Below are 18,827 nucleotides of genomic sequence, written 5' to 3' on the forward strand. Positions count from 1 at the left end.
TGCCTTTGTATTTGTACACATATTAGAATTATAACCTATATAATATTGATATCTCTGCTTTAAAATAGATTTCCTGCGAGACAATTTTTGTTTTTAAAGCAGAAAATCTATTTTAAAGTAGAGATTTTTTTTTACAGTGTCCCATTCATAAAAATTGTTTTGCTCATAACTTTTCAGTGAGTAACGAACGACTGAAAAGGTCAGTGACCTTGACCTCCTTGAGGATCAAGGTCAAGATCTCTCGGAGGTCATTTGGAGCGGGCTGTGTAAAGATGAACATTTACCCCCTATAGTTTCTTATAGACTGATAATCTTCCGTAGAGCAAGTATCTTTATGTTGGCTAGTTAATTGTTTGCTGTGTTTATATCAATGTGCTGTTCAGATATACTTTAGACCAAAAGTTTAGAAACACTTTTTAAAAATTGACAATCTTGGAATTGATTATTCAAATATCCAACAATTTTTAACAATAATTCTTTAGATCCAATAACTGTTATTCGATCTGAAGAATAATTATTTAAAAAAATACGTTGTTATAGATATTTAAATAAGTAATCCTAAAAATGTCAATTTTTAAAAAGTGTTCCCAGACTTTTGGCCTGAAGTGTATATCGCTAATGATTCTTTTATTTTAATTATCGAATTACTTTTTTATTTTTTACGCTCTAATACTGCCTTTTATATACAGATGAATGAAATAGCGGCGGTTGCGAGATGTCTATATGTATATTAGTGCCGACGCAATTCTGACATACAAATGTGACACGCGCATGCAATTTTTCTCCCGATTGCGACTGGAAAAATCGCGGTGTACTGCATTGCGGTGTATACAGGTTGCACCGCGAACGAGAGAAGTACGCGCCGTATAAGTAAGACCGTGTGGGTAGAGCACTTGTATATGTGCGCGTATGTACGTGAAAACATGAATCTTGCACATTCTTCGAGGACGGTTACGCAAACCGTTTCCATTGAAACGGCACTTGGTTGACACAGTGAACGAATATTTAACGAATACAAATATCCATTTACAATTAATTTTGCAGATCCTCCGACGTCGTACGGTTCTCTCATCGCTGAACTTTCTGCTCTTAAATGTCATTCTCTAGTTTTATCTCGCTGACGCGAACGGTTTTCCCTCGAGGAAGGATTGAATGTGAACTGAACAATGTAATGCAATGAGCCAGTATGCACCACGAAAAGAACGATATTTTGCTAAAATATTAAAAAATTCAATTAGATACAAATTTGAAAAATTAATTTTGTTGTACCATCAAATTAATTACATAAGTTTTGACATTCTAGTAGCCTTACAGAAATCTAATTTAATACTGAAAAACAGTGATTAATTATTTCTTTGGAGTATAAAAAGCTCTAAACAATAATGCTTTTAATACTTCAAATAAGTAATTAATCACTACTTTCCAGTATTAAATTTGTTTAAGGACAATTTAAGCGTCCTACATAATTGTCTTAATGGTTCAACAAAATTATTTTCAAATCTATAGATCTAGCTAAATTTTTAGATATTTCAGTAAAATTGTTCTTTCCGTGCACGATTTCGATGGTCTCGTTTCCTCGCGTGTCTCCCAAACGTTCGATACGGCGACACGTTATCGGTCTGCGTTATCACCGCGTAATCTGGAGCATCGTATTTTTCCGTTCGCCTTATGCGCGTGACCTTGCCTGCTTATATAGCGCACCTGTTCTTTGCATCTCGAATGTCAGGAAATGACGGGATATCCTCGCGTTTGCAGAAAGTCCAAGAGGGCTGTTCTCGAGGAGAACGAGCAAGAGAGCAAGCGCAAGTGCTCGATACCGTCGGTCGTCGTGACGCAGGTCATTAGACAGGACTACGATCAGCTACCGGAGCAGAAAATCCCGGAAGTCGAGAACGCCAAGAGAAAGACGATGGAGCATCCGCCGAACAATCGGCTGTCGCCGAAAGTCACGCCAATCACCGATGACTATGAGATTAGCAATCATGTCCTAGGTCTTGGGATCAACGGAAAGGTCGTGCAATGCTACGACAGGAACACGAGACAGAAATACGCTCTTAAAGTAAGTTTCCCTTTTAATCCTCATATTGACAATTTAACTCTCCGTTGGCCATGTGGAATTTTGAATTTTCTGTCAGCAACTTGGATCTTTGATTTGGATATAAGATTTAAGCTGAGTTTATCCGAAGATGGAGCAACCGACTCTTAGGCTGGTATTCATAGTCGATTCTTATATTTAAGACTGTCTTAAGTACAAGCTTTAAGGTGTCACGAACAGATCATAGGACCGCATTTGAAGACATTACTTAAGTCTTGAAATAAGAACAGATTATGAATATCGGCCTTAGATTCAGATAAGACTATTCGAATGACTTCAGCTTTAGGAATAAGTTGAAAGTAATACGTATATCTCGAAGTAAAGATAACAAAACGTGTAAGGACCGGAGTGTTTCTTATCGGGAGGCACAAGGAACAAGTCATTACGCATCGGCTTTACTCGTTCATCGCGATACGCTTCACGCGTCCTCTGCTATTTTTAAGGCACGAGTGCGACGCACTGCCGCCATGGATCTGAAAGTGTTAATCCGTTGACACCTCTTTGAAGAAACGCTGCGTATCGATACATGCTCGGATCGACCGAACGCGTACAAACCGCGAGTCATCCTCTATTTATACTCTGATGATTTCCTCGTTGGACGATGTCGGCGCCCCGGGAAGCATATTTCTTCCTTCGAAAGTGACCTGCAGCTGATCCACAAAAAATTTCATCCAACTTCGCGGAAACAATTTTTCAAAGAAAGTTGATGTTGCACGTGAGCGCGTTCTCGTCTATCAAATCACAACCTCAATTCCGATTACGAAACAATTTAGAGAACAGCTGCAAGGGAAAGAATCCCTAAAAACAAATCACGTCACACAGTTGCATGATGAAATTATGTAATCAAAACATGTAAATCACGTAACGGATTGTTCCAAATCAGTACGTGATGTTAAAATTACGTATTTTGAAAAGTCACGTGATGATATGTTCTTTTTTTTCTATTTCTATCATTCAATTCTTTAAAATTCGATAATTATAAAATCACATGATGGATGAAATTATTTTTAATATCATGTGATTTTTCAAATTACATCGTTTTAAAAAATCACGTACTGATTTGGAACAATCCGTTACGTGATTTACATGTTTTAATTACATAATTTCATCGTGTAACGTTGTGACATGATTTTTTTCAGTAGGGATACTTTTGCTGAAATCTCTAAAAATTTAGCTAAGTATATATCTGAAAATAATTTTGTTTGAACTATAAAAATAATTATATAAGACGCTCAAACTGGTTGCTAGAACGAATTAAAATTTTTTGCAATATTGTTGTCAATACTTAGATAACTTTCGATCACAATAATGGGGGTCATTTGGACCTAAAATGAAAACTTTTGGATGGTTATATAATCTGTGCAATTGATATTATATATGAGATTCTAATTTGTAAAAAAACTTTGAACCTTCTTTTATCAATCGCTGCAAGGCGAAGGTTTACTTGCATTCTGTACTTCAAACAGGACGCTTTAAAACTTTGATATAGTTTTTATAGCTGTAATTGAGGATTAAGAATTCTATAAAATTATTTTGATCATTCAACGAAATTATTTTCAGATTTGTAGCTAAAAAAAATATTTTTTTAAATACTTTCTAAATTCTTTGGAGTATAATCTCACTCTAAAGAGTGAAAATTGAGTCACTCTTAAAAAAAAGTGACTCAGTTTTTAATCTTTAAAAGAGAATTCACTCTTCAGAGTGACAATTTACTCTGAATGTTTTAGAGCGTTAAACTGTTCTTTCCATGTGAAAGACGCACTATTGGCTCCCAATAAAAAAATTATTCAATATTGTTACTAATTATCGGCCGTAATTATAAGGAGTTTCAACTGCAGTGATTTATGCCCCGTATGGTGTATTTCATTTGTCATGTGCACGCGGAATAGATAAGATTATTTTCGTCTCGTTGACTTTACGATAAGGATTATTTTAGCGGCTAACAGACGTGCAAACGATTAAATCTGAAATAGCTGTAATTACCCGGCCAAATGAGCTTGTTTAGGGAACGTTCATATTAACATACTATCGCCCAATCCGATTCCAGTTATACCGTTATTATCTGAATAGTTTCATCCAATTTTTTGATAACATTTAGGTCCAGTTTCACAGCTCATGGTTAACTTTTAATTGAGATTCAATTTATTTCTCATCTCTCTTTCCAATTCTAGAATTGATAAGAGATGAGAAACAAGTTGAATCTCGGTTAAGAGTTAATGATGAGTTGTGAAACTGGGCCTTAGTATGATAAAGTGTTATATACGTTTTATATTGCGAGATTGCGTATTTTGTAGCAACTTATATGACGCGTTAAATCAACATCTCTAATTATCAAAATATATATGAAAAGAATGATTTTGTTGAAGCATTTAATTTGGCTAGATACAGATTTGAAAATAATTTCATTGAACTATTAAAATAATTTTGTAGGATGCTTAAGCGTAATGAGCAATGCTGTAAAAACGGTTGACATTTTACTAACATTTTAATAAAAAAAAAACTAATTTGAACTGTTAGTCCTACATAATTTTTTTGATGATCTGACAAAATTATTTTCAAATCTAGCTAAATTTTTAGATATTTTAGTTTCTTTTCGTTATTTAGATATAATAAGTATACCTTAATTAAATCTATAATTTCTAAATTTAGATTCTCATTCTGCACAGCCGCGTTCGTAGCTGAATGTTTCTCGAAGAAAATTTTGTTTGTTTTACAAGCATTTTTTTTCATGCAATTTACCAAATTATTGCCTAACTTTATTACAATCCGTCGCGCTTCAACGAACATTGCACATTTTCAAATCAATGTGGGACTGTTCGCGAAAGTTGCACTTTCTTATAAAGGCGAGATCACGCAATTTCTATGAGACCAACCGTGAAAATGATTTGACGGCAGTTTAACGTGGAATGTTGATCGCGATTGCAGGCATATAGAATGCCGATGACCGATTACGAGCATCATGTGACGCTTGCATGATTGCCGCGGTAATTCCCTGTCGTCTTTTTAAATTGATATAGAACATAACTACTTATCTGCCCAGTGAATTTTATGTCCTTATATGTACGTCACAGTAATTTTCATTATCATAAGCGCATCACGTACATGATAAAATATTATGCAACATGATTAAATAAGATTATTTCTTTGCATAAGCAGGACTTGGTAAAATAACTGTTACACGACTTATTTAATATAAAAAAAATAAGATAAGATCGAGAAATTTATTTAAAATATTGAATAAAAAATAAGTCAAAAGAAGTTATTTAAAATAATAAATACTAATTAAATAACTCGACTTTTTATTTTTTTAATTTAAAATATATATTTTAAATAACTTAATTTTAAATACAACCCTGCCCTGTTTATAGTGTGTTTTGAATTGCGCACTTTTTATTTTTTTTTTTTACTTTACATTATTATATACATGTCTTAGCGCCGAGACACTATCGTGTCTCCAGATATCTAGCTATTTATGTGATTCAAAATTTTGTATTAAATGGCATTTATTCCTTATAAGCGTTTTAACACTTCTACTATATATCATGTCATTTCTACCTGAATAACGCGTACTTTCCCGTTTATGGATGACGGTGTTATTTGCTCGATTAAAAATAATTTTACTATGGGTGCGTTCGGGAAATACGCTGTCAGTGCTATTCAACGCTATTGTGTCATTAAATTTTTATCGTTCATTAGACGTAAAACAAGGGTAGAATGACACAGTATCGCTGACAGCGTGTTTGCCGAACGCACCTTAATAAAATTATTTTTAATCTGGTAAATAATACCGTCATCTACAAATGAATAACTTTTGCGAAAAATTACGCGAAATCAATTATGTGTTTCCCGCACTCTAGATATTTAAGACATTGAAGAAACAATATAGAGATTACATTAAGAAATTAAAAAATTAATGATATTAACATATATAACATCTATAATATAATATAATATAATACATTGTATAATAATATATTTAATATCTATAATATTATAAATATTATATATACCGAAGTCAGCTTGATAATTAAAAAAAATTTCAATCATTAGTAATTACTATGATAATGTTAACATCACATTAACCTTATCTTTAAATTAATAATTTATTATATTTCTATATATAAAAAATTGGGCATTATATTTTATAAAAGATCTTAGCACACATATTCTTTCTCGCGAAGAAAATTTCCGAAATTTGCTTTTCTTTAAATTTGAGGCGTTTGATTTTTTATGTAAAGTTTGATAGAGAGATGTTTTTTCCACAGAGAGAGAGAGAGAGAGAGAGAGAATGAAAAAGAAAGAGAGAGTGTCTAAAAGTCAACAATACGAAACACTTCTCTTCGCGTTCGCCTATAAAAACTCCACTCTCGTCATGAGAAGGTATCGCGCCGCGGCTTCTCAGATTTGTTAGAAAAATAATCAGAATATCCTTCTCATGTGAAAAATTTCAGCGGTACGTTTACAGTACTGAGAATTTACCGCAAAGATGATTTTTCGCGGGGTCGCGTAGGACGCTGCAGTTTTCAGTCTCTGCGTCGACTGTAAATACTTTATCTCTGGCGTTCGTGGAAAGTGTCCTTCTTGTTTTCACGAGAGAGAGAAATATGGGAATCTCTCAATAGCGATATTTCTTCAACGGACATTTAACGCTAAAATTGTATCTGTCATTATTGACCGTTTCTCTATTTTTAACATCAATATTATATTTCTTGTGTAAAAGATAGGTAATTTTTTTACTTTTTAATAATTATATCCTTTATGTTGAAATATTTAATTTCGCATAACTTTTTTATTTTCATAGTAATTAATTTATTTGTTTGTCTTTTTAATAAGTAAGAAACGTTGATACTTCCAGTGTTAAACTCTTTATTGCGCATTTACTAAAAATATCGTTCTCTTCTCGCTCTCTCTCTCGATATATGACACATGCAATGCGAGATAAAATTGTAAAAAGTCATGCGCTTTCGATATACTGGTCATCTTTCTCTCTCTCTCTCTCTCTCTCTCTCTCTCTCTCTCTCTCTCTCTCTTTGTTTTTTATTCTCTATCATTGCACGTGTCGTTCGCGTGTCGTAAGCGTTTAGACTCGCGATTATTGACTTCTCGTCACGCATTTTTCCAGCAGTGCGTCGTTAACTTCATACGAAGACACGTTAATGCGACACGCGCGAATCGGCAGAGTCGTGGTGTTGAAAAGAAAAAGCAAAAATTTTGCATCGTCGTCTCCGCGGCTCTATATATATATTCCCCGATGATCTCATCCTTTCCGGCGCGAAAATGGTCAATGGCATCGGAGAATACTATCGAGGGGATTCCAATGGTCGCCTATCGTCGGAGGTCAAAGTGACGCGTCGTTAAAACTGACGCGGGAGTCGAGTCGCTATATCAATTCCTTTACATATCAAAGCTAATGAATATTGACAGGTCAATCGTGAGATACGAACAGATCTTTTACTTTTCTCTTTTTACTTTTTATTTTTACTGTACAATATACGCTTCAAAATTTAAATTCTGAAGTATAATAGGCGTATAAATTTTGAATCGTAGAGAGTATAAGATATTTGCCAAACATATTCGAATATGAGGAGAATAATCGACTATGACCGGTTGGTTTCTTACGGCATACTACTTTTTATATGTCAGGTATTAAGAGTCATGGCATATATAAATTGTGTGCCATGGTCCTTAACAGTAGCAAATTCAATATATTATTTCCTTATTGCGCTTACATTTTACTACTTAATTATTTAATGCTCGTATTCATAGTCAGGCCTTATATTTAAAACTTCCTTAAGTTTATCCTTAGATGCTCAGTAGCCAACAAAATAATTCGTAGAGTATCTGAAGATAAATTTAAGGAAGACATAAATAAGGACGGACTATGAATACGCGGGCATTAAATAATTAAGCAGTAACATGTAACCGCAATAAAGAAATAATATGTTGAATTTGCTACTGTTTACGTTGTGGCCTTACGATCTCTGCTGTGTTTGGCAGATTCGATTACTGCTTAACGTTTTACTCTTACGTTTTTTTTGTGTGCCATAGCCTGTAGACCATGACAATGAGGACCTCGATGCTGTCTATTATCTGAATAATTTTAATTCACCTTATTTTCTGGTAACACTTGGTATAATAAAGTACATGCTTTATTTGTGAGATTGCGTATTTTATAGCAACTCTTAACTATATAATATTAAGATACAATACAATATCTTTAATTATCGAAATGTATCCAGTAATTACAATTGCATTCTTCATAGTCGAATATTCTCCGGTAAAAATCTTTGCTGCTATTGAATAATATAGCAGTATCAAATCGATGTATCATGGAAATTAGTAGATAATTGTTGGCAGACAAGTAAATATTAAATATAGGGAATTTATCAGTTACTTGTAATCGAAAATGTTCTTAGCAACTTCGATAAAAAAATTTAATTGTGTAATAATTGATGTTAGATAAAAAAAATACTTTACAACAGCAAGCTGTAGGAATTAATTTTTTAATTGTTTGTATTTTATTAGTTTTTTTATTGAATTTCAAATAATATGAGTGTACAAGGTGTCTCATTTTAATGTACCCCAAATAACTTTTTTCTAAGATCAAAAATAAAAAAGTTATTTGGAGTGGGACATTAAAATGGGACACCCTGTATACTGTAGTTTCTATCATTCATGCGAATTATTTTGACTATCCTTCTAAGAATAAAAGCGTTGTGTAGTTAATAATTATTATTACGTAACATTATAACCGTTCTTGTAGTAACCGCATTTTTATTATGTTAATCGGAATCTCTTAGCAATTGAAGATTACAAACTGTTTATGCAGAATTCAATTTCATTGACATATATTATTCAAATATTTTGCAGATAACAGATTCTCTTTTCGTAATTTAAATGACGTTTCAAAAATTATTTGACATTATTTCTTATGATAAAAGTTCCGCGCTAAATATGATAGATTGATTTTTTATACAGTTTGAAGAAACCCAGTCTGATCCGCGGAATCGCTGTTTGAAGTCGCAGGAAGCTGTTACATCACGTATTAATGACTAACACTTTATCTAACAAGTGTGTCCAGCTGACACAAACGCTTCTTCATTGAAAGAATTGACGCTGAAACATCATCGAAGCGTGTAGTTGACAGAAATCAATCTTATCGGCGATTCTATTTACGCTATTCCGGTTATTGCATCGATCGAGATGCGCGGATTATATAACATTGCGGAGTACGGCCACTATTTAACTTGACCAAGAATGACGACAATGCGGACAACCATCCACAGGATGTTTTCGCGTTCCCTAATTACAATATTTTGTGACTCTAATTACAGAACCTTTTATATTCAAGAGGCTATAAAACCGAAATTTGCATTGTCGATGTTTTGAGACATCATGTGTATTAGAATATTTAACAACACGTTTCTGAGAAATTCTGCAAATTGCGTGAAGCAGATCGTCTTAGAACTATTCTTGTAGGTATCAGCTATTAACAATGTCTCTATTGTTTTTTCCATCTTTTAACACTTTACCGTGTCATACCTATATTTGGATGATATGTGAAATTCACAACAAAGGTCATCATTTATTTGCGAGTGATAGTCTTGTTTACCCGATTAAAAATGATTTTACTAGTAAGACATTAAAAATAATAAAAATTTTTTAAATAATATTAAATATATAACATTATTTGTTATTAATATTAGTAATTAACATAATACACTATATAATTACAAATATTAATAATATTAAAATATATTATACACTAGACACGTATTAACAATATTTATAAATTTCCAACTAAATTCCCAAGATAATAAATTCAAAAAATTAAGCAAATAACTCCAACCGGAGAGTTTTACTCGTTAATGGATGAATGTTACTGCCACACAACAATGATACTGACCGATACATCAATTTACTGCGATATTTCCACGATTTACGGATAACAACGTATTGTATCATCTACCAATTATTTGCTGAAGAAGGCTAAAAGATTAGCCGAAACATATACAAGTACTGATACAATATAGAATATTTTAAAAGAAACAAAAACTGCGCATCATCTACAGCGCCAATTCCCATTTACCTGTTATTTGCTTAATTTTTTGAATATTTATAAAATAATATGTTAGAGTTTTTAAACTCTCTTAATGTCGAAATCAGCTGAGCAGTCAAAGGTCAGTCTTCATAATCGGTTTTTATTTTAAGCAATGTTTTATGATGCTAATTGATTAGTTGATGACATCTTAAGACTATACTTAAAACAGTCTTAAACAAAAAAATCGACTATGAATACCGGTTAAAGTTTTAGAAACGGAGTCAAAGGAAAGTAAAGAAAAGGCAGAAGAGGAGAGAATCATTCGAACGTCATTTAACTTTAACTGGCGTTTCTGTGAATAGCTCTAGTCGTTTTAAAGCGACCCAGCAGGTGACGGAATACATTTCGAATAATGTGTATATCGCAATGACACGGTGCATGCATCGAATCGTGCGATGATGATACGTATACACGAGCCTTCGATGGCCTCGTGGCTTTAACGCTCGATCATTAAAAATTCAATATTTATCGATGTCGCGGCCGTATGTCGCGTCGTTTCGTCGCGAGCCATTTTCGTGCTACTACGAATTTACTCCTTGTTGATTGATTGTCGGCTGTCAGCCGGCCAATATTTTCCTTTTGTTGGTCGTCACGCACTATTTTATACTTGCCCCGCATCTCGTTGGACACCAACGAGATGCGGGAATTCTTGAATTTAAAACATTATGCATGCTCCATCGAGGAAAAGGCATCAGCTGATTTTGTATTGTGATTTCCCCTCGGATTTCCCTAAACGAATAAAATCACGCGATTGATGTATCTTTCCTAGAGGATTACATTGTAAAATGTAAAATGTAAAGTATCGCCTGTATATCAATTTAAAAATAAGATAAAATCTTCATTTTTACTTTTATCTTTCTATGATCTTATCCTTGGAAACTATAAACAATATTATTATGCAAAATCAAGACTCTTACTTTCTGTTCTTTTGCAGCGCGGTAATTTATTGCGCGAAGGATTATAAAGAAAATCGTGTTTCGATAAAAAAATGTTAAAATTTGTTTAAATGATAAATATGACTATATTTTTATTGTTCTTTAACTATTAATTTTTTAATTATACAATTTGACTATATTATTTGTATAATTTTAGATATCAAAGATTAAAAATTAGTACCGCATCTGATGGTGTAATAAAACTAATTCAATAAGACAAATCCTATATTCAGTCAAAGCGAATTTTAGTGCTTAAATATATCTGCGTGAATTTATATACGTATCTGATTCTTCCAATTACGCGCCGAAATCGATCTTGAAACGCAATCATGAAAACTTTTTAAATTGACAAAAAATTTACTAATTTTTTATGCTAATAAGCATTTTCATGAAAATATTAATAATCTGATATTAATGAGAATTAATCTTAAATTTAAAAACGAGCAATTTAATAAGTGATATTGCTACTCTGGTTATATTCATTATCTGGTCATTTCATGATTGCGTTTCAAGACCGATTTCGATTGGCAGAATCAGATATGTATAATATAAATTCACACAGAAATATTTAAGCACTAAGATCCGCTTGACCAAATATAGAATTTCTCTCTTATTTAATTATGGATTTATTCTCATCGATCTAAATTCGTTTCAAAATAGCGTAATTAATAAAAATTGCATAATACGAATACAAAATAAAAAATATGTGATAAAAAATTTACATCACTTCATCTCTGGTAATTTGTGAGTGACACAATCTTTTTGGATATGTGAGCATTTCGTTATATATCTATATTGCTGAAGAGAGCTCCAAAGTGAGTTGAAACGTTCAAAATAAAGAAGACATCATTTATCGATAAAATATCGTAATTTTCATTATTTTAATATCTTGCGCCTGATCACCTGCGTTTGATTCTCGTTAATCTTGATTTATGTTAGTTATGTTTATATAATAAGAATTATAGCAATTTTATATAATAAAGTTATATAATTTTGAATGCTAAACGATATTAAAAATTATGCAATTTTTATTACACGTTGGATGTGTTACTGTAGAATGTATAACGACAAGGAAACGAAGCTGCAATACCTTGTTTCTAAATGATTGACTTTTCCGTGATGGATGGAAAAACTTTACCAATTTTGCCTGACTGACGTACATATTTACCGCGTAATGATCTAATAGAACCGGGAAGGGAATCGATCGTGTGTTTCTACGAGCAGCAACGTCATCGCTCTGCAACGGATTACGTTGTTGGCTTTTATAGCCAACGAACGTGTAAAGTCTCTGGCATACAGAATCGTAGAACGACGCGCGTACAATTTGATCTGTCGCCAAGAACCATCAGAGTGACAATCCCGCACGTCCATCCGTCTATTTCGCGCGGCAGGTAGACTTGTATACGCCGTGACGTGCTAATCTTATTAGCGTAGCTCTATTACGGTGTCCGGTATTAACCTCCGACAAACGATTGCTTCGGTTTTTTCTTACGCGCCTACGTGCAAGGACAAGTTCGGAAAAGCTTATCTGCAGAAGATAAATCTTCTGTAAAATGCAAGGACTTCCATTAGTTCGTTCATTTCTGTACACCCACGTGGGTAACTTTGTCATTTTTGTAATTTCAATGAATCTCAATCTAATTTTACGACGTATCTACTTATCGTGTGACGTACCTATTTAAGTGTACAAATATGCTTTTCACCTATATGAACGAATAACGCCAACGCAAAATAAATATATACGACGCAGGAATATTACCATTCTAATTATATTATAAGTACCTAAAACTGCATGATTATTATGAAAGCACGAATTCGAGGCGGTTCAAGATATAAATATAAATCTGTCTATCTATTAATTACGATAGATTTTTTATTTTTTAATATTTTGACTGCCACTGAGCACTGAAAGGTTTAAAATCAAGAAGATTGTTTATAAAATATGCACAAAGTTAGATTATAAAAAAACTACATAAAAATATAAATGTATAAATAAATAAAAAAGCATATTATATCTTATTTAATATAATTTATTAGTATATATTTTGTAATTTTAGAGGGAAAATAAAACTGTTTATAAACCGAAATATAATGGATCTTTTTGTAATTGAAACAGATATAAATAGAAAAATAAAAAAATGAATGCGATCTCTATTTTTAAAATCTAATGTATTATTTTAATATTTTATTGTTTTTAATATTTTAAACGATTTTAAAATAAAATCATTTTTAAGTGAATACATAAAAGCGTCCATGTTTCCACAACTGAATGACAAGTGGAAGCTCATACGTCTTTCAGATATGACATGGCAATTCAAGTGTCAAATATCTTATTTTGACACATATATTGAAGTAACCTTTTATACACAATACCAATTTTATTATAATTCTTAAGGTTTACTTAACGTTTATTTAATTTTGTGAAATATCTATTATGTGATATTAGTTTTTGTCCTTCACGATGCTTGCAATATCTTTTCATTCGTACATATTATTGTTGATTCTGACGACCTTTGTTCCGGAATAGTTACAAAATCTTGGAAACCGGTTCTCTAACTTGCTTTTTGCTATCTCATATCCAGCATACTCCGAATACTTTCGGATCGACCAGATCTACAAAAGCGGATCATCGTTTCGCATCGGAGATGTTTCAACGTAAAATAAGTTTACTCCTTCAAGAGGTTTGATGAAACGATACCACGCTGATCTCGTTTCACGTTAGAGCTGTTTCAAAGAAGCATCAGATTCCTTCGAGAAACGCATTTTGATAGGATGACGTGGCATCAATCTGGTTTCAGTTCCCCGCGTTGCAGCGTATGTTTCAATTTGAAACAGAAAATAATCGTCGTTAAAAAGAATAGTATTTATTCTTCCGAGCCTTTAACATGACAGTGTGTATAAGTGGATGATAATTACACTGAACACGCCTGTGAATCGTGCTCGTTACTCTCGTTGCTCGTTTTTATGATATTGTTGCATAAATTAAACGGTATATGAAGCATCTCAGATTCATGGATAACAAACGCCTGAAACTGCTGCAAGTTTCTTTCCTGTTACGAACGATAGCTATTTTAGTTTCCCACCGCGTCACAATAAACGTCTGCGGTAATCGTCTGCGGTAACTCGTATAATTGTTAATCCGAGAAGATCGCGCTTGAAAAGGGCGTAATTATGTGAGATCCGTCAGAGAGAAAGGCGCTTATGCCATGCTGCACTTGTGTACACTGTGTGCTCGATTGCTGAAAAATTTTGAATGACAAGGCGGTATGACTGACCAATTGATATTGTGTCATCAGCAATTTGCGTGTCATTTACCTTCGTATATAAAAGAAAACTGACGTTTTCTTCATTAGTTTTTACACAGCGTGCTCGGTTATATACGGAAATAATATCTAATTTAAGTTTTAATGATGATTGATCAATTTAAAGAGATCGCCTTTTTTTAACTAAAACATTGAAATGCGTTAAACTATAAGCGATCAGAAATAAAATATTTGCGAACTCTAAATGATTTCAGAATGTCAAGTTTGAAGCGATATAATATTTAGTATTTTAATTATTTAATAAAATATAATTATTCAATAATATGTGTATCAATAAATATAAACATTCTAATATTAGATTAAAGGGCTCTCAAAATTCAAACAACAAAGTAATTAAATAGGGTCAATAAAAGCAATAATTCGGCGTGATAATTAATACATTATTTAATATAATAATATTTTAGTGTAATTATATCAAATATATTCATTGTTGTGACAAACCCTGGCAGTTTGTATCTATATTTAATGTAATTACACTAATATTTTATTAATAGCACACTATAAGTTACCGCGCAGAATTATTGCTCTTAATTATTGCTCCCCTTTAATTACTTCATTCAATAAATATATAAATTTAATTAATAAAATTTAAGACAGAGAGAGGAAAGATTAAATATAGCAAGATAAATCTTATTGAAATTTACATTCGCGGAGATTTTATTTCAATATTTTAATTCAAGATTTAAAAATAAACGATATGACTTGTAACGAATATTAAAACGTCATGCTTTTATAAAAGCGATAAGATTCGTTAACGTCGATATCTGTATTGGATTTTTTTTCATATAATTTTTATGACATCATTAATTATTCGTTTATCGAGTTACACGATGTTTGGATGGTTATTATCAATTATCGCGTTAGTTATGTAAGATGCTGCGTATGTTCTAGTACTACGGTTTGCCACTGTGAGAAGAATGCGAAAAAGTCTTTATCTAAGAAATCCTCACGATGTCGCTTTTTTTGCGATAAACAGTCGCGTGCTGAGTCAAGCCTTTACCTGCTAGCATTATAATGTGAACGAAACGGAAACGCGATATACGCAAATAATATGGATGATAATTTCGAATCTCTCCTCTCTAAATCATTTATCAAAATCACCGATAAATTCGTCAACGGTGTTCAAATTATCCGATAGCAACAGTATTAATAACAATTATTTTAAATATTACATATTAAAAATTGCTTCTTGCTGATACTGCGAGAATTTATAATTAATATCTTTCGACTTTTTCATGTTCAGTAATAAAATTAAATCTTTTTTACTTTTATTTTTTGTGCAGATTTAATGAAATTTTTGTTAAATAAGAAAGAGAAAGATTATGTTAAGCTAAATGGCACTATTTGCAGGTCTTACATGACTGCGCGAAAGCACGGCGAGAAGTTGAGCTTCATTGGAGAGCATCAAATTGCAGGCACATAGTTCAAGTTAAGGATGTGTATGAAAATTCCTACAGCGGCAACAAATGTCTGCTGGTTATCATGGAATGGTACGTACAAGAAAACGTAATATTTTTTAATTCAGCGTGACGTCATTTATCACGAGCATGATTCTTCAGATTTATATTTAACTCTCCTTTTTTTGTTTCAGTATGGAAGGCGGAGAGCTGTTTCAAAGGATACAAGATAGGCAAGACGGCGCTTTTACCGAAAGAGGTATATAGCTTCAGCATTCGCAGTCAAATTTTTCTATTTTTAGAAAACTTACATAAACTTTATCGTACGTTTCTTTACAGAGGCTGCGCAAGTGATGTACGAGATCTGTGTCGCGGTAAAGCATTTACACGACATGAATATCACTCACAGGGATCTAAAGCCTGAGAATCTTTTATATTCTAAACCTGGTAAGAGAACGAGTTACATATGTCTCAAAATGTTTATTTGTTTTTCTATAAGGCGTGACAACTTGAAATTATTATCACTCCATAACATTTTACGTGTTAAAGAGTTAATCGTGTATTATCGCAGACCTTGAAATCATAGTTGTGAAGATTACGATAATTTTTATCTATATGAACATCGCAGTGCCTGTAATATCATAACACGCGCGAATGCAATATATAAATAAATTATATATTGTTATTGTTAGTTTTGCAATCTTGCATTTTTAGTAGCATGCTATTAGTATGCGAATAGAATAATAAGATTTATGTTTTTATTTATTTCCAGACATCACTGGAATCCTGAAACTCACCGACTTTGGATTTGCTAAAGAAACACATTTAAAAGACACATTACAGACACCATGTTACACACCTTATTATGTCGGTAAGTTTCTGCGCTTCTTTTATGTGAGTACATATGCATATAGTTGAAACTAAAATTATTATATGATCCATTATTTTATTTTATTCTTAGCCCCGGAAGTTTTGGGACCAGAAAAATATGACAAGAGCTGTGATATTTGGTCATTGGGAGTAATTATGTACATATTGTAAGAAATTATTCCATATATATCTTCAAGTTATTTTATACTAATACTAATAATTAATTTTTTCTGCTATATATAATATAGAGCATTCTCAAAAATCCTTCATGATTCTCGTTATTTTGAATTATAATGAATTATAATTAAAGTTATACATTAAAATAATATATTCGTGATATTAATTATCATTATTTCTAGATTGTGCGGTTTTCCACCATTCTACAGTAATCATGGACTGGCAATCTCGCCAGGAATGAAAAAGAGGATTCGATTAGGACAATACGACTTTCCAAGTCCGGAATGGTCAAATGTAAGCCAAGAAGCTAAGAACCTTATTAAGGGTATGCTGTGTATAGATCCAGCGGAAAGGTTGCAGATCGACGCTGTGATGCGTAACAATTGGATTGCTGTAAGAATATATATAAGATGCTAGCTAGCGTGAATTTTCTCCGTAACATATCTTTTCTAAAACTGTGTTTCTTACAGAAATATATGGAAGTACCCGCTACTCCCTTACATACTGGACGCGTTCTGCGCGAGGGAGAGGAAATGTGGCCTGAAGTGCAAGAGGAGATGACGCGGTCATTGGCGACAATGCGCGTCGATTACGACACGGCGTGTCTGAAGCAGCTCGATCATACGAATAATCCCTTGTTGAATAAACGGAGGCGCGCGAAACAGTCCGCCAACAACGCGACAGTTCCTGCAACGCCCGCCAGCCCCACGGCAGCCTCCTAGGAAGAGGACACTGTCAGAACCAGAAACTGGTTCTGGACGAAACTGGACATTTTTTCTGCGTCAGATACAGCGTGATCACAACGAAGATCGTTCTCTGACTGCTGCATTTCACGAAGCAAAAGAAATTCCGAATTAGAATAGTATTGAAGGGCACCTAGATCACATATGTTATATTCTGTCGCACGATTTACTATCAGTGTTCGATTATTTAGATGTGAGATCAATTTTATTAGAGCTGTAACAATAATGTAACGAGGACAATATTGCCCCAACGAATGCAAGTAAGTGATATTTATTAAATTGTCGAACGACATCACAGTTTTTCTCAAATTGCAAAATTTTAAAATATATACGCTACATTAATTATTATAAAATTGAGTAACCACTTGTGTGGAATGGTAAACGTTTTTAATATTAAGCATTAATGTTACACGTTTGTCATCAGTTCAATTTCCGTCGGACCTAATAATTGTCATTGTTTGAATATGATAATTTTTAGAGGCACTATATAAATAGGAGTAGGCGATCGAGGTAAACGATACTGCTGAACGTGTCTTTTAACAAACTCTAAACGTAATAGATCATATTGGAATAATAATGATATTTAAAATCTACATTTAATAACGAAATCTAAGAGAAAATTGTTTTTCTCAATAAAACCTTATTGCTGTTACACTCTAGAAGAAAAAATATAAAGTCATAAATTGTTATCTCGAAAAAAAATCGAGAGATATATTAGACTTCCAAAAGTCTGAGTTCATCAACTGAGTCGATTTTAGGGCCGATAAGTAGTAACTGGCTTTTGCTATCTTATATTATTTATTTAAATATATGAAATAAAATTATTATAATGTTGAGCCAGTAATCATTCTTATATTCTGTACACATATATCTTAAAATAGGCGCCGACAAAAAAATTGTTTGATCGGGATTATTATACATATAATCTCCATGCAAATATAAATATAATGAAAGACTACTTATCCGTAGGCTATTAAGACTAACTCTAGGAATAGTTGCTCATATCTTATTTTTTACAAAAATTATTTGTTGCCATTGGATGATCAGGTGTGCACTACGTTTCTATTTATATCATCGAATTTATAATGTATAATTATAATTTTTCACGTAATCGTCCGCTGCCCGTCCAGCCTGTTTTAAATATATGTATTAAATTTTTATAATTATTACCTTATTATCGATTCAA

The 18,827-nt window shown here is 32.7% G+C and overlaps 1 protein-coding gene across 1 annotated transcript in view; it reads left to right on the plus strand.

Annotated features, from left to right (window-relative positions):
• LOC108728133 (MAP kinase-activated protein kinase 2) overlaps positions 1 to 18,763 on the plus strand; it is a 26,900-nt gene extending 8,137 nt beyond the window's left edge. Inside the window, exons 3-10 of the mRNA XM_018456522.1 lie at positions 1,756 to 2,059; positions 15,805 to 15,944; positions 16,046 to 16,110; positions 16,191 to 16,298; positions 16,624 to 16,722; positions 16,813 to 16,888; positions 17,081 to 17,291; positions 17,369 to 18,763. Coding sequence (XP_018312024.1) covers positions 1,756 to 2,059; positions 15,805 to 15,944; positions 16,046 to 16,110; positions 16,191 to 16,298; positions 16,624 to 16,722; positions 16,813 to 16,888; positions 17,081 to 17,291; positions 17,369 to 17,620 — 1,255 coding nt within the window. The 3' untranslated portion in view covers positions 17,621 to 18,763. The remainder of the gene's footprint in view (positions 1 to 1,755; positions 2,060 to 15,804; positions 15,945 to 16,045; positions 16,111 to 16,190; positions 16,299 to 16,623; positions 16,723 to 16,812; positions 16,889 to 17,080; positions 17,292 to 17,368) is intronic.
• Positions 18,764 to 18,827: the final 64 nt, after the last annotated feature.

The sequence above is a fragment of the Mycetomoellerius zeteki genome, unplaced genomic scaffold, assembly GCF_001594055.1.
Source record: "Mycetomoellerius zeteki isolate Tzet28-1 unplaced genomic scaffold, Tzet1.0 scaffold58, whole genome shotgun sequence".
NCBI classification, from domain to species: Eukaryota; Metazoa; Arthropoda; class Insecta; order Hymenoptera; family Formicidae; genus Mycetomoellerius; species Mycetomoellerius zeteki.